Raw genomic sequence first — 22,273 nt, 5'->3', positions numbered from 1 at the left:
TGATGGAAAAAAAAGACTCTACTCTCATGCTCTGTTTCATAAAGGAATAAGGAGCACAGTGATAATTAATATTGTTAATGATATGAAGTCACTTGTTATGGCACTTGGTAATTAATGACTGGGTTTTGTGTTTGATAATGTAAAATACAGATTCCACAGCAAGAGGAAGCAATTAAAGGGCAGTACAAATGTCTTTGCATTAGGGGCTTCATCCGCCTTCTTGACTGGACTTTGACCGCGTGATTTAGTGCGAGAGAATGTCAAAGCGCTATAAACTCCCTTGCTGTTTTACTATTCAGAAGGTCAACCTCAGAATAAATCAGCTTAGTGATTTTGTTCCATGTTCAAGCGAACATTATTACTCCTAACGACATTAAGGGGCGTCTCACTGATATATCATAATACTCAGAGATGCTGTTTCCCTGGGCAGCCGGAGCTTCTTTCTGCTCCTCTGATTTCTGAAATGGGGTTCTCTGTAAGCAGATGGACAGCTTGGTGTGCCAAATGAAAGCATGTCCTGCCTTGTTTGTGGGGTAGTCTGGGTAATTTCCACCCACCTGCCACAGCTACGCCTGGGCAGGACGATGAAGGGTATTACCAGGTCTGGAGGGCAGCGTAGCCTTACGGGATGTGTAACGTGGAGAAAACGGAGGGCTTGATGAGGCCTTTACATGAGCGAGGGCAACAGATCAGTCAGAAATAAATAATGTGCTTTACTAATTAGGCAAGAAAGATTATTTCAGTGACTCCCAACCAAGAGTACTCACACTCTGAGGTGTACTTATGCAGATGCTTGGCGGTGTACAGGAAAAACAAAAAAGCAACAACAACAAAAAACTGAAACTATGATTTAATTTAAAATGTTGAGCTTACACAAATCACACGTTGAGACTGAAAGTGCATCACAACTAGTCAGTTAGCAAGTAAGGTGCGACGTCTGAACCAGTTAGCTTAAAGTAATGGCTGAATGGTTGAAAATGTGTAAAACTTTTGGACGGTCCTAGTTAACTATTTCACTACTTCAAAGTTCAAAGTAAGTGGACAAAATTTTGGCTAGAAGTAGTGATCAAGCTGAAGCTGAAACTGAAACTGAACTGAAAAGCTGAAATTATTAGAAAGATGGCAGAAATGTTCTGCTTCTATCGCATCAAGTGCTATCATACGAATGCAAATTTGACCAACCTGAGCCATGGGGGGTGTGGGGTGGGACATCAGACAAAGAGGGCTGGAAGCAACTGGATTATTTCATTCTGCCACTCTAAGAAACATTTATTTCCACTCTCATGTTAGTTGGCTTTCTTTCTTGGCCTGTCTCAGATCTACCCCACCTGTCGTCATGAGCCAAACTGATGAACTGGGGTATTTTGGATGAGGGTATATTTTCCCAAACAGGGTAGAAAATTGCCATCCTTCAGGAAGGTCTAGAAACAAGGGATGGAAGATGACCCAATTCATCTGCGGATCTTACTGAAAAACAATCCAGACGATACCAAATGAGACCCGGCTCTGACAGCCTGCAAACCATCAGCCCCATAATACACATGACGTGTGTCAGCAGGATGGTTAGCAATAAGGGATGCATAAAGAACAGCCTAGCTTGCTGGATACCCCACAACGAGAATGCTGTGCAGTCTTGTCAAGCTCGCTGCTTTAATGGACTCATTTCAGAGGCAATCATTGTCAATACAAGTCAGCGGAGGCGTTTACATCACAGTGGAGAAGTGGCTCGCAGCACACTTGTTCTCACTGCATAATGGCTCACCTGTGAAGGAAGGTGAGTTACGACCAGAAAGTCAGAATGACGGCTTTGTTTCTCCCAGAAATATTGGAGGTATGGTTCTAAATGAGACCACGTGATGAACGGGAACTGACACGGAGACGATAACGTACAGGCTGACAACAGGAAAATTCAAATGAAGAGGCATCTCATATATTCAAGCATTAAGAGAGATGATCATTGAGAACTGAAGACGCTAAATGCTAAATTTTACTTATGTGTGTATACGTCAGTGTTACAAGAACAGAGATCATACTCTTTCATCCATTTCTCAACAACCAAAACATTTTGTTTCTGAACATCCATCCCGCAAACATTTACCTTCATTCTTCTTCTGACAAAATTTAGGTGTTAAATGAGGAGAAAGCAACTTTCTTGGGCATAACACCTGTGGCCTCAGACAATGCAGCTGGTGAAAATTTGTCTGTAACAGCCCTGCCCATAAATATCTGAAGTTTTGCAAAGTTTTTTTTTTCCTTTCCCAAAAAAAAAGGGGGGGGGGGGGGGTTGCTGATATGTCAATAGCTCTTTCTGTTTGGCCTTAAGTAAGACATGTCCTTCTAGCGGTTAGCTGGAGCTCGTTTTAGAGGTGTTTCACTGGAAGCCTCAGGCAGGGCATAATGGAGCATTACTCACTGTGATAGCCAGATTTCTTCTGCATGGCAGTTACAGGGCAATCTTTATGAGCCAGAAGAAGCTGCTTCAGCTGAGCCACTTCGTTTCGCAGCAGGGTGACTTCACTCTTTGGGAGAGAGGAGACACAACAGCACTCACAACACTGGAGCATACAGTACGTCAGATTACAGCATCAAGACAGACAGACTCATAGCTCAAACCTGAAAAATGTGATTTCCCAAAACAAGACAAAGCTTTGTTTTCAGTCAATTAAAACATGACAGAGAGCCTTTTCTTCATTTAATTTGTGCTCCCTGGCGGACAAACTACGTAATGATGACACTGTTTCTACGTGATCCCAAACATATCTAGCATCTCAGTGAAATTTGTGTTACCTTTTTGTCCCACTTAAACTAAAACTGACGCACTTGCAGTCAGCTTTCCTAACTTACTTGTTATGTTCCAGTGTAAAGCACAAAAAGACAGATGGACCCCAAACCAAGTGAGTAAACAGTGAAGGCTCCATACTGTTGCATTAGCATGGATGTTGTGTCTCTACATGAGTTTGAATTTCTATATTATTTTAATGCCAGTTATTAATGGGATCACAGGGTCAAATTCTCAAGACCTCTTTATATACAGTAAGCACATGGCCACTAAATTACTGCACATAAACTCATACTCTCTCCCTTGAGAAACAGGAAGCACAAGTAAAGGTAACAACACATAATGAATGAATACAGAATAAAGAATGAGGCACGTCTTCATTTATGTTTTTCCTGTACAATAATTATGGGCGTTCACTGGGCGACCGACCGGAACGTTTGTCAGAGGTGAGCTGTTCGGATTGTCAGTACAACTTTGTAGATGCTGCCGAGATTTACACTCTCATGTCGTTACAGCTCCCGGGGGAACGGAGGATTTCTGCATGTCGTAAAAGGGAGCCACATTACGCTGAAGGTGACTTTAACTGGATTTAGCATGGCCAGGGGCCCGTAGAGCACCCAATGGCAGATTTAAGTTCCTTCTCTTCTCCTTTAAAGGACTATGGGTGGCTTAATCTATTAGTCTAAAAGCTGCCAATTTATTTGATTCCATCTGTTTAGTCTTGCTGGTGTTGGCAGGGTTGAGCTATTGTAAGACAGATTTAAACACAGCTAGAAAGGAGTGTATGTATAACATGTAGCCAAAGCCATATTCACTGTATTGCCACGATGACTGCTGCCACTTGCAGCTAATATAAACACTGGTGTTCCTTTAAAACTCTTCCGCCACTTAGCATATGAGGCAGACTTGCAGACACAAGTCAGAAATGTCAACATCCATTACAAAGGGCATACGACTTTGACAGTGCAGCAGTGAAAATGCAAATGGTTTGAATGACATTACCTGGAAGATGGACAGGAAAACCAGGACAACCAATTTCAAACAGGACTAAACTGGACTTTTTAGAGTTAAATTTGTTTCTAACTTTGTGAATTAATCGAAATTGAGCAAATGGGCCTTGGGTGATGCTGGGAGCCCTGTGAGCTGCCTGCTCTGACACCTCATTAAAAAGCCAGTTAAGGATGATGTTAAAATAATTGTGCATCATTAGAGGCAGTTTCACTGATCAGCTGGCCCATGTCAGCATGGGGGTTTTAACAAAAACTGCACTGCTGATTAATGCCTTCATATAAAGCGCCCTTTTATTCTCTGCCACATGTTGTTCCCTTCTTTGTAGTTAACAACGATGCGATCTGTTTATAACCCCATTCACTCCCCTTCTTTCACCTACCTACATTCAACAACACCTGCCGTAAGTGCACCCCTGACAAGTAGTGATAACTTGTTTTTGAACCGAATATCAACGACAACGATATCAACACCTTCTGCAATGCTGTCTGTCCCCTCCTCCACATCTTACTCTGCTTTCATAGAAAAATAAGACAGTGAGCAAATAAACACCACATCTCATTTAATTGTCTGGAACACCGATGTGCCGCACCCCCGGCTCACACTTATCAGCAGAGACAGCAGATACATGAACTGTTTCGAACTTGTCAGCATCAGATCCTAATTGCTTGCAGCAAAATGAAGGTTCAAAAAGACACCTTTCCCTAAGAGATTTTTGAGGCCATTCAGTAAACTGCCGAGACAGAAGCGAAGACACGCTTGTGCGCGGCTGACATCTGGAGGATACATCTTTATTGACAGGGACATATCGATGTAAAGGGCTCACACACTGCTGCTGTCACACAGCAGCTCCTTAATCGGCTTTAATGACTTCATCAACACAGAAAGGAAAAGCCTGTGCTCACACGCTTACAGCAACAGTCACAGGGATGCATACATGCACAAACAACACAAACTGTCACGCTGATGCATACGAAAACAAAGAAAGATAGGCTGTAGCTTATGTTACATGCAGCAGCTAGGGGGTAAAGAGCACCTGTAGTTGTCCGTTCAAGGAGCTGAGGTCCTCAGCCTTCTTCTCCAGAGACTGGACCCACACTTTCCTCTTTTGCCTACAGCGAGAGGCTGCAGCGCGGTTCCGCTCCAGAAACTTGCGCCGCTTCTCATCGGGGTCTTCACTTGTGGTTCTGCGCCGTCGACCTCCTGTACTTGGAGGGTTTTGCACAGGGGGCACTGGGGAAGCCTGAACAATAGTAATAACAACAACAGCAACAATACAAAACGTTAACTAGCAGAGCAAAACCGCCAGCACATGGGTAATATCCAGCAGTGAATATTCCACAAACACTGCACATATAAAATACTAAACTTGCGGTCAGCAATAATATCACATACACAGCTGTGAATAATTTCACCAAGTAATCCATTTGACCCATGTCAGTTTACACATGGAAAGATGCAACATAATCAAATGCATCTTAACATCATGTTCATTCATCACTGCCATACTATACGCTGTCTGCACTTCTGAGAGAAATTCTAACTGATGAACAAGCTAGTACATGGAGACGCTATGACCTTGACAAAGTAGTCTGATCACAAACAAACGGCATGATTATTATTCTGCATGTGCGGCACACACTCAGAGATTAGAGGCCCAAACAAAGAAATCTCCGCTGTGGAACCAAAGCGAGTACAAGTCTGTCCCTATCCTGGAGATGTGAGTGCTTACGGGTGTCTCTGTGGTGGAGGTGGCTGGCTGCTGGAGGGAATGGGGAGAAGGTTCCTCAGTCGTGGGCAGGTGAGGAGCCGGAGCAGGAGTTAGGACCGTGGCCGGGGCCGGAGCTGGGGTCGGAGCAGGAGAAGTGGGAGCTGCGGTGTGGGTTACAGCGCTGCTCTGGACTTCACCACCATCACCATTGGTTACCTGAGGAAGTGGCTGGTTTAACGTGGCTTTCAGTTTCTGGGAAGACAATTCAGCACCAGGAAAACAGTCACGAAATGTTCACACAAAGAAATGGTTTGTACCAGAGGAAAACTGCATTCATTCATCACGGAAATGCACTAAAAAGGGGGTCATGCTGACAGTGGACCATTCACTGTTTTATTCTTTATCATTCAATAAAGTATCAACAGTACACAGTATCAACATTTTCCCTGGATGGTAAGGCATGCATTTTAAACTATATTAAATACATATTTAACTATGATTTTCACCTGTGATTACCCTCATTTTAGCAATTAACCCAGTTGTGTTAGGTTACTTTAAGATTATTATAATTTACAAAAACGCAACTAAAATTTAAAAGTACAAACTGCTAATATAAATGAAATCCAGAAATATAAATATTTTTATTAAAACTAAGAATAACCTGACATTCAACTAAATATCCAACTAAAATACACTTTAACTACATTAATGCAAACTAATGAGGCCTAAATGTTTTCATCTGGAGTTCTATGTGTGCTCAAAGAAGTTGAGGAAAATGGTTCCTAAAGACACTCACAACAACATAGCAGCTAGCGAACAGACTGTAACATACTGAGTCGAGAGGCAAAGAACAAGAGCGGAAACAGAGGTGCCACTGCCGGTGTTATTAACTGCTATGTGAAATATCTTTTACAAGTATTATCAACTTTTCAATCAAAATTAAGGTTATGGAATAGGATTCTGATAATAATTCAAGAAGCCCTGAAATACTGAGCAAGTGTTAACTAATTTTAAAGTAACCTTGTGAAGACACAAAGTAACATCACTCTCTGACTCATCCATACACTCATTTATTTTGCTCATGTTCAGGCTGTAATCTTATCTGGGTACCAAAGATGATGGACATCCATGACACATGAAGACATGACCCATGTGTGACTATCAAAAGTTGTAGTTTTTTCTATGAACACTGACTAGGACTGTGTATGACACACACACACGCACACGCACACGCACACACACACACACACACACACACACACACACACAACCCCATTCACAGAAACTGTTTCTCTGCAGATTGGTGCCCATGATTCACAGGCCAATTCCTCCAGTATCAAATGCCGAAAAAACAAGGTGAAAGTGAATGAGCCTTTCGAGGCGCTAACAAAGTGAGAGGGAATACATTTACATGGGAAAACGGAGGACCACATTATTCTAACAACTACCTTTGCCAGACCAATCTATCTACCAAATTAGTTTATCGTGTAATACCCTTCCAGAAGCTCTTCTGGCAGAAACACGATATTATTCTCTTGGAATGGCCCATAGAAAGAGGGAAAAGCCAGTCAGATTCATATTTCATCTCTGCCATGGAAACCTCATCAGTGTAATAACCCTCCATCTCATGGGTGTTATTCAACCATCTGCTACTATATTACTTATCTTTATTTTGCAACTAATTAACAGCATAATCTTCTAAATTCAGCAAGTTAATTATCATTATTGTGGTCTTTGCAGCATCATCAGTCCTTGTAAAGTGCCGTCTCTGCGCCCCCTGAGAGCCGGGTGGGGGGCGGGGAGCGGGTAGGTTGAGCGGGGGTCTGTTTTCTTGACGCAGGCTCATTAGGTGTTTGCTGATGAGCCGAGTGCAGTGGGAGGTGCCGCGAGTGGGGGAGGGGGGTGCAGGTCAGGCAGGATTCTGCTGAACAAAAGGTTCCATGCAGGGTGAGATCGACTTAATGTGCCTCAGTGAGTGTGTGCCAGGATGCCCCCAGCTGGCTTTCGCTGGTAGCCCCCCCCTCTGGTTGGCCCCGGTGACAGCGTGCTGAGCACAACACTGTCTCTGCGTTTGTCATCTCCGTACCCCATGATCCCAGACATCCCCCCTCTCACCCCACCACCCCCCCTTGTCCTCCTCGCCAGTCAGGATCAATCCTTCCCTTCCAACACAAACACACACATACACACACACCTCCGTTCTGCAGTTTATCTGTTAATTTCCACGGGCGGAGCCTGCTGCGAACACTTACAGGTTCTGTGATCCGTGCTTCATCACTTTGCCACTGATCTCCCACACAACACTTCATATCCCTGCCTTTCAACTATCACTTTTTATACTGGAGGACTTGATTACAACACTTCTACTCACAAAGAAATATTTTTATTTTTATTGCTTAATTATTCTGAATCCGTACAGCCGCAACAGTTAATCTCATTACTGAATCTGCAGATTATTTTGTCAATAAATTGATTCATCATTGTAGAAAATTGAAGAAAATGGTGTAAAGTGTCTGTTACAATTTTCTCTGAGTTTAACGTGATGTCTTCATAAGTCTCGTTTTGTCCAACCAACCATCCAAAACCCAAAGATATTCAGTTCACTATCATGTATGACAAAGAAAAGCAGCAAATCATTTGTTATAGTGGTATTGTAAGCAACTAAATGTGGATGAAACAGGATGATAGTCTTTAAGACACTCAGTCCTTCACTTTCGCCCTCATCTGGTCAAAGAAAACAGCTGCTCGCTGATCGTCAAGCTCACTCATTACTTTGGTTGTTATTATCTCTTTCAGATGGGAAAAAAACCAGACTCAACATGGAAGTAACATTTGATGCAAAAGAAGAGATAATTAATACCAGCTTTGCCTCTGATTGGACGGGCTGTGGCTGTGGCTGTGGCGAGGGAGGTCCTGGGATCCCGGGGACATTAGGCACTACGGTGACAGGTCTGACAAGCTGATGGCAGAGACACAGAGACAGATCAGCACAGAGAAAATTAGTCTACGGCAGTAAAAAGACAGGCGGCGCTCCCCCACAACACAAACACACACGCAGACACGGCAGGCTCTCAGAGTTTGCTCATATCTCAGCCTCATTACATTGGATGGCCTGTTATTTTGTGGAGGCAGCGCCACATGGAGATGCAGTGTGCACGCTAATGAACCTCTGCATGCCTGCGTGAGAGCATATGGACAGAGAAGCTGAGGAGAGGATGGAGAGTCACGAGCCGGAAGGCCAGAAGCCAGGCCTCTTCTCGAAAGCCGCTGACAATGAGACAGGGAGGTGGGGAGAACGAAAAGGGGAGACGCAGGGGGAGGCCCACTGGTGGCTTGTGTTATCCATCTACTTTTGCCCTCCTTTACTTGTCAGCAGCTTTCCTAGTCCCTACAGACCAGGAAGATAGAAGTTTTTTCCCTGCTGTGCTGCTATCAGGAGATAATCATCTGCTGTTCAGTGTTCCACGCTGACAATCAGGACTACACTGAACAACAAAACAAGCTTCCACATGGGGGAGTTAAAGTTTTTTTTAAATTTATTTTTTACTATTTATTTTTAATTATTTATAACATGTTTTCTACATAAGCTATATGGGTTGCAGTTTTAATTGATTCACAAAGCTCATTAGTAGTGTCATCTATCTGCTCTGCCAGACATCAAGAGCTTTGATTCTAATTGTACAAGGACAAATAGCAGTGAAGTATCCTGGACTGAAGCCTGCTGCGCCTTGGCCAAATCCCTTATCATTGCCACAGTGATACACAGCTACACTCTGAAGTCCATTATTTCACTCAACCTCTACAGCTCTGCACTGACTGCCAAATCTGAGGTGCCAAAAGCTGTAAATAGTCCCTATGTCCAAGTGGAGCAAAGAAAACGTGTGGCATTAATGTATCTGAATGTCCCTTCACAGGGACTTCAGTTACACTGATGTGAATAATTGTCTACATGTTTCAAATTCAAAATGTGAGTAACAAACAGCAAACCAAACAAAGCATAAAGTAATCTGACACAGCCCTCACCTAGAGGTTCATTTAGTGGTTGTTCTGGATCATAGAAACGTGAGTGAATGAAGTTCTGAAGCTCAACTTTTACGGCAATAAGAATGAGGATAAAGTAACCAAAAAAGTATTAATCCTTCAAACAGTTCAAAGCCAACTCTATCTGTGGCTGACTATCACGCGAGGTGATCAAAAGCTCCAAAAAAGCTGCTTAATGAATCTTGCGGTGAGACTGTTTTGTCAACACACCCACACTACTAATTTCTTGTTAGTTCAAAAAGGCACTAAAGTATAAGAAGAAAAAGCCTCACATGAACAGAATATAACGAGCAGAACACTCACAGGGATTGCAGTTGGAATATGTACACTTGAGCTTGTAATGGCAGCAGGTATAGCAACTGGCATGGTCTGGCCATTGGGCAGCTGTAAGAGCACAGGGAAGGTGCCAGACACTGGGCTGAAAGGGGCAGAGAAAACAAATCGCATTGAGAAAAATAACAAAGGACTCCGCGATTAACATGCAAAATAGAATTTAAAGCCATTAAATTAAAAAGGCAATGTTGGTATATTAAAAGCACCACAGTGTGATAATCAGGCAAATATTATGGAAATAAAGTGGAACAAAAACAAAGTCAAACTCAAAACACACCTTTTGCCTTGCAGGTTCAAGCAATATTAATATGAGAACATGTATCATCACATTAGAACCCATCAGTGACATCAGTGTTGCCCAGATATGGACTTCAGGTTTTATTAAAACGCAACACATTTAAATACAGAATATCTTTACCCACAACAACTTTTCTTTAAAAAGTTGCATCAGGGCTATCACTTCTCATGTTCACTTTTAACTGAAAGAAGTTCTTTTGCCACCAAAAAAAAAACATTAAAGAAAAAATTTGATTTTCTAGAAACTGGATTAAATCATTGTTCTGTCAATTAGTTCAATGGGTCTGGATTAAAATATATGCAAATATCTATACTTTGCCAGCATTATTACGTTATGGGCCCAGGGGGACCCTAATTATATTTACTATATTTTAATCGGTATGTCAATCACAACTGTTTGGACTGATCTTTAACAAGTCCAGTTTACTTCAACTTTGACCAATGAAGCTTAGCGCAGCCGCAGCTCCATTTCACAAGTGACTGATGATTAGAGTACATGTGCACACATTCTTCTGACTAGCTTTTGTATGGCTCGCTGTACTCTAACCAACAGCGTTTTTTTTCACTGATTCGTCTTGCTGTAAAGCTCAAACATGAGCAGGTATCGACAACTCTGATTCCAAAACAGTAATGGCGCCGCATAAAACCTAAATGAAAACAGAATACAATGATTTAAACTACACTATACTGTATAATGTCCTAATAAATTGCTGAGGTCTGAAAGCCTGAGATGATCACACGCTGAGACCAATAGATTATAATATGATGATCCCTTTCATCAATCCATTTTTTCCACCACTCAGAAACTGAGCTGGTGCTACACAGTAAATCCATATTTGAGCAACACTGATGTACTTCTCAAAGACGGGGCTTATGAGGTCACAGCCAAAAACAAAAATTCCTGCAGAGCGCACACACAAATCAAAGAATAATACAAGCACGAGCCACGTGAAATATAAGCTCACCAAGAGAAAACTGCACAAATATAAATAAGAAACAAACAAAAAAAAGAGACTTTTAAAAAAAATATATGATTTTTAAAAAATGGACATTTTGAGTTACTTACACTATAGGCCTATTAGTGGATGGGACTTGGGTAATAACAGAGCTAGATGTTGGTGATGGGAGAGCTTGCTGTATTACAACATTAGCCTCTGAGGTTGCTAGAAGTACATTGGGAACTTGGAGGGATGCAGGATGGACTATAGTGGATGTTGGCAGTGATGCTGGCTGCAAGGATAAGTCCTGAAAACATCATACAACACCTTAGCTGCAGGAAGTGTTTAATAAACACCAGATTCTTAAGTAAATGACTTCTTCTGATTGAAAAAAAAGTCCAAATTAACAAAAAAAAGAGCCAAATTTCAAGATTAGAAAAAAATGCAAAACAAGTGAAGAAAAGTATTAGTTTAAAATCATCTATTATCTCTTGTGAATTTCTCTAAACAATAATTTTGTGCAGTGTTGTTAGTATTACTGAAACGTTGAGACAAAGTCAGCTGGAAACAAGCAAATAATTACCATTAATATTCATACCAGTGGATCTGTAATCCCAGAATAAATTACCAGAAACAGAAGCAAGAAAACACCTTTCATTCACCCTGCATGACGTCCTTGTAAAATTTTCTATTATCACTACAAATAGCAGAAACAGCTTATTCCAAAGCTTTACCTTGTCATCATTTGTAGTAGACTCAGGATGAGGCAGAGGACTATCTCGATGAGCCTCTAGAGGTGTCGGTTCCTCAATTTTGTTGCGTATTATGGGCGTTGCAAGAGGGGACAAATCCAACGGTAACTACAGGAGAAAAAAAATCAAAGTCATCTCACTAACACAGATCGGAAACAGAAACGCTAGATGAACTTGCAGCAAGAACAACCTTTTTAATGTCGTCTTCAGTTGCTTTTTTGAAATCATGGTCGAACGGACTTGCTAGTTCATTGAAGAGCCCAACCTCCTCGCAGTTCTTCAAAAAGCGGGTCGGTGTAGGAGTTTGGTCTGCCGTGAAGGAAAACCTTCAGTACAAGAACTGTTACATTCAGTATGAGTTGCATTCAAATATTTGAACTTCAAGAGGACTTACCAGCAATAATGACACTGTCATTCCTTGCTGGGCCAAACTTTAGGGTCATCTCATGTTTGTGTTTGTGGACAGCCAAGTGATCCTCATTTGTAAATCTCTGTGCGAGAACAGAGACAGGATAATGAGCTGATATCTGTTTGGATAAGGTCTGGATCTGAAGCGCACCAACTAACATTTCAACAAACTATGACCATTGTTACACATACATTTATTGTCATAACTAAAAGTAAGACAAAACACTTGAACTTAGCTGCTAAACTTTACAAGAACAAGCTTTAAATATAAATGTGTACACCAGGTTTTTCTAATATTTCATTGACATTTACATACTTATGAGGGTACACGTCATGCTAAAAATACCTCTCTAAGCTGCACTGCCTTCTTGAATTAAGGACTTCATTTGCAGGTCAAATACAGGACTGAATAAATCCTATAATTAAATTCTGGCCGTGTGGAGAAAAGTCTTTTTTGGGTCATCATTAGGGAAACACTAAGATATTATTTTTGACTTTGTAGAGATACAACAAACACGGCTTAAATTTATTTAGCAGGCGTAACATTGTGCAAATTAACATACACTGTTTTCACAGTTTTTTCATTTTTTCTTCATATTATCTTGGAGGGTCAAGAGGTTGGGTCCTTAGACATATGACCAATATATTTTCAATATATTGAAAATCTTGGCAATGAACAACTATCCTTACAGCTCCTCATCATGTCTAGGAGTCCAAAAAGATCCCTGTGTTTCCTCTTTTTTATTTGGTTATTTGGTTTTTTGCAAATTTGTTTTGGAATCTGCACAAGCCAAGTCCTCAGTCACCTGGACCTGGCACTGATACATAATGTTGTGGTCCTATCCCTGTTTTAAAATCTAGCTCTAACACCTGGATTACTTTAGTTCAGGTTATGTTTCATCCATTCCATTGCCGCAAACTGGGTGACACACAGAAAGCCTCAGGCCAGGCAGAAGTCCAGTGCTGACTAATTTCTGAGTCTTTGTACAAAATATAATTAAGCTGCCATCTCTGTGCTTGAGTGGAACTTAAGGCTGTATACACAGGATAATTTGAAATAGCAGCACAAAGAGACATTTATGAAAGCTGAGATGACTTACCTGTCCACACCCAGGAGCAGTACATTGGAAAGGTTTATCATCACTCATATTAAGGAATTCCTGTTATGTCACCCTGAAATAAAAGAGGAAAAAAGCACAAGCAGCAGCTAAATGTTAGACATGAAAATGTGCATTAATGTGTGTATGAAGGGGCTAACTGTTTGTAAATAAGACCACAGTACTTCAAGATGTAGAATAAATGTTGTGGCTATAACAACAAATGATTTCAGTAAATGTACGGCACTTGTGTCGGATAATGTGTGACTAACGGGACGTTGTAGTAGACCAGTAAGGGTGAAAGTCCAGCTAGAAATGTGAACAAAGCATATCGATAATGGGCGGTTGCTTTGGTTGTTTACACCTCGATGTCATCATAAGAAACGCTAAATTCTCGGTCCATTTATTTTGGTCCAAATACGCGTTCTCAGGAGGACATTTTGAGCCGTGCATCGTTGACACTTCTGCCGCTTTCGGTCCTGTAAATAGAACTGCTCATCGTGAAAGGCCATGACACAAAACATATAACGTTATGACAGAGTGCGATTATCTGTTCCAGTCGCTTCCATGGAATAGTCTGAGCCCTGCGTTAACATACAACCGTCGCCATATTTGGACCTAAATATCACTGTAAACAGAGGAGATGTCAACGTTTATTTCGAGGCCGTTTCGTTGTACCGGAGCACAAGTCCCCCGCAATGCCACAAATTGTGTCTTTTACAACCGCTTTGTACCCATTCGCTATCAGTTTATGTAGTCACTTACCCCTCAGCCACAACCCTTGATTTCCAAAATCCCACGTCTGTACCCAAGTATCGCGATAGCAACTGGCGCTCTTCCGCAAACGTCACAATCAGGCTGAGCCAGCATGACAGGATCTGTTACACACTTGGTTTGTTTGATTCTCATCAAGTTGAGAAATCTTTCAAGAGGTGACTTGTGTCCATTATCACCCCTACAAAAGTTTAATACGTTCTGCAGTTTAGTTTTGGTGCATCTCACATGTCTTTTTAAGTTGATTTTGAAAGGGTGCATTGTAATATTTTGTGTTAAAAGACAGCAACCATGGTTACTTGATAACTACTGGTTATACAATAATACTAAAGCATTTTATCGTCTACATTCTCAGAAAGCTCTGGGCTATTAAAATGCACCAATTCTTACACCATTGCTTTAAATTTCACTTTCCTGAGCTATCAGATAAACAGGTTTCTTTGGTTTGGTATTTACTTCAGTGATGCATCTTTGCTTTTAATTTTAGAGCTGAAACCATTGATTGTATCATTATCAGTTTCTTTTTGATAAACCTTTGGGCCTATAAAATGTAAAGAATCCCACACATTGAAGTGAATTTAATTTGACAACAAAAACCTAAAGAAATTCAGTTTACGGTGGCAAAGATGATGGTACCAGCAAATATTGGGCACTTTTGCTTGAGAGGTGGCTCAACCAATAAACAATTAAAAATCATACATTTTCAATTGACCAGCAGTGCCAGCTTTCATTATATTCTGTTCAAAGCAGCCTATGTTACAGACAGAAAGGATAGGTGCATATAAAAAGTCATTTTAGAAACAACCCAGCAGGTTCTCTTGATGACATTCAAAAAGTCATAATGCATTATATAACTCGATCTCAATCATCTATATTTATTTCATGTCATTTACAAAAGCAAGCACTCACTTGCTGCCTAATTACAGTACTATTTAACTGCAGCTGAACCAAGAATTCACTAAGGTGGACCCCAAAAAAGCTAGCATGTGACATACTGAGAAAACAAGGCTGATTAACGACAAGCCTAAGCAGCTGCTTCACGGAGAAGAGGACATTCATGAAAGCTCACTCCTTTCTGTTGTGTTAGCATGATGTTCCAGACAAAATGTACTGCCATTGTTAAATAGTCAAATACATGTATTTTAATCACGTAATTTCTTACATTTGTACAATACATGTTTTTATTTTGACAGTGTCTGAAAGACTTGAAAATGTACATTTCCATGACACCAACACGGAACAATTTTGGTAGCCACAATAAAATATGTAGTCACATCTGTAATGAAATTGTTGTTTGACAGCAGAGTTTTACATAGCAAACAGGATAAGGAAAGCAACCATCAAACAGAACAGTCCCATGGCTTCAGACAGGGCAAATCCCAGGATGGCATATGAGAACAGCTGCTGCTTCAGAGATGGGTTCCTGCAAACAAGAACAAGTGTCAGTGCTTATAGAACAAACCACACTATAAGTCTATTAATCCAAGTGAGTTTAAATATTTTGAGAATGCATGTCTATAAAAACAAACCTAGCATAGCCGATGATGAGGCTGCCGAACACGGTCCCAATACCAGCTCCGGATCCAGCTACTCCAACTGTGGCAGCTCCTGCTCCAATAAACTTGGCAGCAGTGTCAATGTCCCTGCTGACAGCACTGGTCTGGAAGCCCCTCAGTGTGACCTGGGTGAGAGGGCTCTGGGGCATCACAGCAACACTGTTCTGGAGCAACAAAAGACAAAACTGTGAGCTTTCACCTTTAAAACCAACATCTTTCAAAATATGACTGTCGTTGGCTGACAAAATCGTGCTGAAACCAATGTTGCACACAAATAACTGATTAAACAACAAAAAATAAATTCAAATTCTTATGATCTTTTTTTTTGTACTTTGCCAACAATTCTGAAAAGTAAACATTAAGTTGAGATTTTTGCCTTTGCAAGGTCTGGAGTTTTTAGTTATTGGTCACACTGGGGTCTTAACATTTGTGAAGGACATTTGGCATTATTTCTGACATTTTTAAAGCAAATGACTGAAGCCAACTGGTCAAAATTATTTTTGATAACTAAGCACAAGGTAAAATGGCAGTTGTAGTCCCAGTGAAAAGCCTGCATTCCTCCTTACCTCTGTTTTGATCTCAGGCCTGGAGAGCACAGAGGCAGACAGGGGTCTGTAAAGAGCCCGGGAACCAGCACGGACCTGCACAAACACAACAGTTAACAACTGGCAGCAACACACACAGGAGCTCAACAAGACATGAAACATATTGCTGGTAGCTATTCCTAGTCTGCAGCCATGAGCAGGTGGAAGGCACCTTGAATGTCACTTTGTCAAAAACAGTGCCATTCAAACAATGTACACACTTGACCCGTGGCCTTTCATGATTTGAGAGTACAGTCTGAGACATTAAAGTCATTCATAGTCGAGGTTTCTGGTAAGCTGTGGTGCTGGAAAACGGCAAATAACACTAATAGCAAGCATACAAACTTACAATCCTACTGTAACAAACCAGTTAGCCTGCTAGAGCTACTAGAAACTTAATTATGACCTTGAAACATGCCTATCAGCCCGGGATACACATATTTAAAACTTACCTGCAAAAATGGACAAGGTGATCATTTATTCATCAATTGCACAGCCCTATGTATGAGGTTTCAGGCGGACTCTGCACTCCATTCAGCTAAGAGAGCCTTGTGATGACCTTAGCTAGCTGCCATTGTAGAAAATGTCCGCTACGAGCTAAAGCAAAGGCACCGTGACAGTTTATTTAAGACAGCTCCCATGCACCTAAGAGGTGAGCATTAGGGCTTCACTGCCACCGCGAAAAATTCTGTCATTATGTGCTTTAGCATTAGCTTGCTAGCTTGCTGGCCTAACCTGCACATACCCTTGCCAGTCAGCTATAGTCAAGTTCAACCAGAGGCCCAGCGGATTTTACTGGCGATATTAAGAGAGCGGGGCTCTAATTCACAGCACAGAAACACAACAAGGAAAGCAAACTCACCAAAGCCGGCGTGGAGACGAACTTTGCACAGGCGTACATCTTCTACTTCAGGTAGTTTTAACCGGTTCGGTCAAATCTGGTTTAAGCCCGGGTCTTTCTGAGGAGGCAAGACCGGAGAGAAGTAAGGTCAAACGAGTATAAAAATGCTCCACAGAGAAAATAAAGGCATTCATGTGTATATTCACATCCATTCTGCATGTTACTCTCACTTGTGCGCTGCAATATGAAGTTAAAAGAGAGGATGAAAAGGGATAAGTAAAGATACGGTTCTCATTCAAACTGCCATTACACACTTACCGACTGCAGAGGTCGAACCACAGTGGAAGAGTGCGCATGCGCGCTGCGACGTATGTAGAGGCCCGGATGACAACGGAAGGTCATTTCACAGAAACTTTATTCAACGCGATCACAGGAGCAAGTTCATTCTTAAATCCTAAATGTTCCTTGTTTGCACAATGTGATTTTTGATGGATGCCCTTTCACTGTATGAATATAATTAAGAAATATGATTAAAATACGTAACTGTCATAAAACTTTCATGAGTTATTCAGGTGGAAGGATGACTTGATTCTATTAATAACCATGACTTGCAGGCAAAGCATTATAAAGATTATTTATCTTTGCCATAGATCTTTGTTATCAAAAAATTTTATAAAATCAAACAACCCCTTTGAAGTCCCAAAGTGTTTCTTTTCTCCAAGGCTGGTATCCAGAATAAGGAGGATGTCTGTTCTGGATCCGAGTTGAATAAGATAAACTGTTTTTTTAATTTATTATCATAATAAGAAAATATGACACAGCACCATGTTTAAACTATGAAAAGGTGACTCTTTGGGTTATGTTACTCAAATCACAAAACTCAGGGAAAGTTCAGCAGATTTCTAGGTCCAGCTTGTAACAGATCAGCTCTGTTTGTTTCTTCATAGTGTCATTAATAAAGATAGACCCATAAAAATACAGTTTTAAACAATTTAATTATCTGACATCAAAATACTTCTGTAGGAAAGAAGGGGTAAAAATTACTTGAAAGTTGTCAGCATTAACATTAAGACACCCACTCTTAAAGGTTCCTGCACAGCAACAGGAGACCTTGGCTCAACTGTGGGAACGAGGGTCTGTTCCAAGGGTGGAAATTCTTGGCTTTGGCGTTGCTGCGGGTCAAACCAGGAAATAGTGGCAATTTAGATGAGGTTAGCGTGATACTAGCTAGTTTACGAAAAGATCATGTGCTTCCCTTTCCTGTATATTTGTGTACAGCCAGGGACAGTGAAGAGCACTGACAAACATACCACCCATTGTCACTGTGTCAAATATATACCTGGTAAAAAGGAGAAATCACAGTTTCAGAGGTAATACAAGTTATGTTGACAAAAAAAAAAAAAACAAACAAATTTTTAATTAGTACAAGTTCAACTCGTATTTCAAAATTTGTTTTTCTCCTGTGAAACAAACCCTGACTGCTGCTGTCCAGTTCTATCACCTGTTGTGGTGTGAATTTAACTCTCAGCCCAGAGGGACCCATGGCTTGGGCTCCTGTCTGTGCATCTCACAGGCTCATGGTGGAGCTGTAGGCTACCAACACCGGGCGGATTTGTAATCGTGATGAATGACTTCACAGCAGCTGGTCTGTGATGGGAAGGTAATGAGCACAGGGAATCTGCCTTTGCTGCATGCTGGCTTTAAGAGAGGACTGTCCAAGTGACGCCTCAGGTATGATCTCTTCAGTTTTACAGCGAATGCAACGCCACAGATTCCTGACCTCACTGAGGAGAAAACAGTCAGTAGATCGTACATGTGCCAGGGGCGTTCAAGAAGACAATGAAGGCTTTTAGACATTAAAAAGAAAAGCAGTTCTATTCTATACTGCTCTGTTCTATTTTATTGCGCTCCATTTGATTTTGCTCTGTTCTTTGCTGTTCTAATGTTAAATTCTATTCTATCACATTCTCTTCTGTTGTGTTCTGATATACTGTTCTATCCTGTCATGTTCTTCTCTTTTTTTGTTCTTTTCTAGTACTGTCTGTACCGTTCTGCTCTATCTTTTTAATTTTATCCTGCTGTATTCTATTACATTCTCTTCTGTCTATTCAGTTCTGTTCTATTCTATCCTTTTCTGTTGTATTCCATTCTATTCTACGTTGTTCTGTTCCGTCCTGTTTTGTTAAGGTTTTTTCCAATCTACTGAATTCTATTCTATCCCATCTGTTGTACTATTTTCTGTTCTATTCCTTTTTTGTTCCAGTCTGTTGTCATATTCTTTTTTTGTTTTGTATCCCGTTATGTTTTGTTCTCTAATTATCTGTAAACTGAGTCTGTTGCATTCGTTTATGTTCCGCCTGTTTACTTTTCTGTAGTAGTTGTGTGCAGTATTTCCTTTTCAAATGTATATTTCACATGCATTTATTACCACTCTAACATATGCAATATTCAAACCCATAATACAACGAACAAACTTCACACAATATTCCTGGAAAACTCATGTCCAGCAATTATAGTACGATAAAGTCACACACTTGTTACTGCAGAGGCCCGAGAGCAGACTGAAAAGCACTTGTAACAATGGGAACAACCAAGAACAGGGTAATTTCTATAAAGGTCCAGCAGAGGGCGCAAAAGGGTCTAACGTGATCGCAGCCTTTGTTGTTGGGGTCATGGTAACTGCACAAAAGAGATGAGAAATACACTTTGCAGTTCGACATCTTCCTAAAATTCCTTGGCAGGTGAAATAGATCACAATATTTTCAGTTCTGGTTATACATTTAAATAGCTATCCGCTAAAATACTTTTACTCCATTCTTGTGATCTTGTTTGGTCTTAAAACCTCTTAGGCTTCCCAATTTTGTGAGCACAGACAGAGTGAGCTTTGAGAGCAAAACCATGATATGACTGATCTTTAATTCCACACTGCTGATTGTATTTCTGTTAATGCAAATGTAAAACGTAAGACTGTATTGTAGGCACCAAGTGTAATGCAGCAGCTTATAGGTCAGTGCAGACCGTATGATAAAACATGAAGATTTACAATATATTAATTGCAAGGCGGCACATATCAAAGTGGCCGTTAACTACCTGAGGTCAATGTCATACTGTCTAATTAACCGGGCAGCGGCTGTGTGGTCCTACATGGCTGTGGAAGGTGGAGAGAGCAGCCGATCTCACGCACCCCCCACCACCCTTTACCCACCTTTTACTTCCTCCCATTCAGAGGCATGCACGCACTCGCTGTCTGAGTTGCATAGAACACTGAGACATTCCATTTGCATGCCCGCCCCATCAAGCTGGATGCACTCAGACTGGTAATAAAAGGCATTGACCCCCTTAACCTTTATGAATTACAATTTGTGCCTGCAGCACGTCCTGTCAGAGGCCTCAGAAAAGCAGGCACCTCAGCCGGGGTGTGTGCGTGTTGTTTTGCAGTTGTTAAGGAGAGGGGAAAAGGTTTTTACAGCTCCTCGTCGGAGCTCCTGACAAGCAGGGAGGAGGCGGTCTGACAGGAGAAGCAGGGTAGGGAGGGACTGCAGCGCTGCTGATGGCTCCATGCTAATCTCCATTTCTGGATGCTGCAAGAAACTACTGAGGCTCCTTTCTTTGTCAAGACCAAGGATACACAGTCTGCAGGGCTACAGTTCATCTGTGTTCTCCTTCTGATTTCTTACCCTCCTGTACATCAGATAAAGCAGTTCCCTCCCTTAAAAGTTTTAACAAAAGCTGATAATACATAAATCATTCCTTTTATGGTAACATCTGCGTGGCCTTTCATTCCATGCTGTCTGTATTAAATCTGACAGTGGGGGCAAAAGGACCTCAGGAAATCAAGTCCAACTACAACACTTGTTGACTGTTTTGATAACAGCAATGATAAGAATTCATTTTATTTATTCACAGTCACTGTTCCACCAATGCTGCTGCACTCTCGACCTACGATAACTACAAGGGTTACCCTTACGTACATCTGCGTGACAGACTGATAAGCCCACTTTTCGCTTATTTAGTCAGTTACTTCTTAACTCAAATTCATTCATGTTTCACTGAGATCAAAATAGCTTTTGCAAAAGCGACCTTAGAACAAATTCCATATAGACAGAATATCACAACAAGACAATTCACTCACACTAAGTCATCACAGACATATGTACACACACTGATAACACTAACTTCAGTTTGTTTTGCACTGGCAAAAAACAAGTTTTCCCTGTTCAAAAGTATAGAGATTAGTTTGAATTCACTGTACAATGTACAACAGCAACACTTTCTGTATCCCCCAGTGGTTCCAGTTACATTTTGTTTCATCAATGCTTAACACATAATATATATTATGTGTCATATTCCCTATGACAAAGTCATAGTTCAGATAACCGGGGTTCAGATGGGACTTAAAGGTTTAAATCAGAGTTCAGGTGATGGTAGAGTCTGTGGGGTTTGGGTCTGGGGGACATTAACAGGTTCTCTGTTGTTTAATGGCGGCATATTGAACTCCTTGTTGTTCTTGTTTGTGAAGCTTCCTGAAATACAAAGCGGGTCTAAGACTCAGTGAGTATAATTTGTATTCCTTTTAAATAAAGATTAGTCTTTCTGAGAGTGGGTTATGAAAGAAACTTCTTTTTTGTTGATGTATAACAGGTCATACTATTGGTTCAGAGTATTTATTGTACTTTATGGTTTATATTATTAAACCAGTTCAAGATGTTCTGAGGCTCAGGGGTAACATGTAGCAGGAATAGCACTAAAGGATCACCAGAACCCTTTTCTAAATAGCCAGTGAATCTAAAAAATGGGATGTTGCCATTTCTCTTGGGTGGCACAGTTGTTAATTACAACAGCGATTATTATACACCATGATGACACTTGCAGGTTTATTCCCTGAGCAAAATGGAGAACAAGTGGAAAATTGGGTGGAAACCAGGTCAGTTGTTCAAAAAAAAAACAAAACAAAAAAAACCCCAAACCTTCACAAAAACGACAGCTCTGCAAAGAACAGCTCTGTGAAACCTTTTAAGAAAAACAAGATTCTTAAACCTGGGCAGGTCATAGCAGAGAACCTGAGAACCCTTTTCACTGAGAGTGTGGACAGCCTTCAAGCAGCTGGTCCAATAATCCACAGTAGGAGTAGACAGGCAGATCTCTGATACTGCT

General features: G+C 41.0%; 2 protein-coding genes across 6 annotated transcripts in view; both read right to left on the bottom strand.

Annotated features, from left to right (window-relative positions):
• The window catches only part of atf2 (activating transcription factor 2), a 42,157-nt gene extending 27,898 nt beyond the window's left edge, over positions 1-14,259 (bottom strand). For 3 of the 4 annotated variants that reach the window (XR_006844646.1, XM_046403541.1, XM_046403544.1), the window contains exons 1-11: positions 14,130-14,259; positions 13,368-13,440; positions 12,254-12,350; positions 12,050-12,168; positions 11,842-11,967; positions 11,236-11,414; positions 9,843-9,957; positions 8,359-8,457; positions 5,520-5,750; positions 4,824-5,030; positions 2,414-2,519 (exon numbers count right to left, since the gene is read on the bottom strand). Coding sequence is in view for 3 of the 4 variants with exons in the window: in XM_046403541.1 (XP_046259497.1) it covers positions 2,414-2,519; positions 4,824-5,030; positions 5,520-5,750; positions 8,359-8,457; positions 9,843-9,957; positions 11,236-11,414; positions 11,842-11,967; positions 12,050-12,168; positions 12,254-12,350; positions 13,368-13,415 (1,327 nt within the window). In the remaining variant the exon portion in view is untranslated. The other variant, XM_046403542.1, reaches the window with a different exon arrangement.
• Positions 14,260-14,987: 728 nt separating this feature from the next.
• Positions 14,988-17,572, bottom strand: atp5mc3a (ATP synthase membrane subunit c locus 3a). Of its 2 annotated transcripts, none has more exons than XM_046403546.1 (5): positions 17,438-17,572; positions 17,141-17,237; positions 16,261-16,335; positions 15,668-15,858; positions 14,988-15,561 (listed from the first exon to the last, which is right to left on the bottom strand). In XM_046403546.1, the coding sequence occupies exons 2-5, from the start codon at positions 17,177-17,179 to the stop codon at positions 15,447-15,449; spliced, it is 420 nt and encodes a 139-aa protein (XP_046259502.1). In that variant the 5' UTR covers positions 17,180-17,237; positions 17,438-17,572; the 3' UTR covers positions 14,988-15,446. The 2 variants fall into 2 exon arrangements, with proteins under 2 accessions (XP_046259502.1, XP_046259503.1); XM_046403547.1 differs by having other exon boundaries at positions 17,350-17,457.
• Between the last annotated feature and the right edge of the window lie 4,701 nt (positions 17,573-22,273).

Source organism: Scatophagus argus, chromosome 11 (genome assembly GCF_020382885.2).
Source record: "Scatophagus argus isolate fScaArg1 chromosome 11, fScaArg1.pri, whole genome shotgun sequence".
Classification (NCBI taxonomy): Eukaryota; Metazoa; Chordata; class Actinopteri; family Scatophagidae; genus Scatophagus; species Scatophagus argus.
The sequence above is the reverse complement of the archived record's forward strand: the minus strand, read 5'-3'. Positions and strand labels throughout refer to the sequence as shown.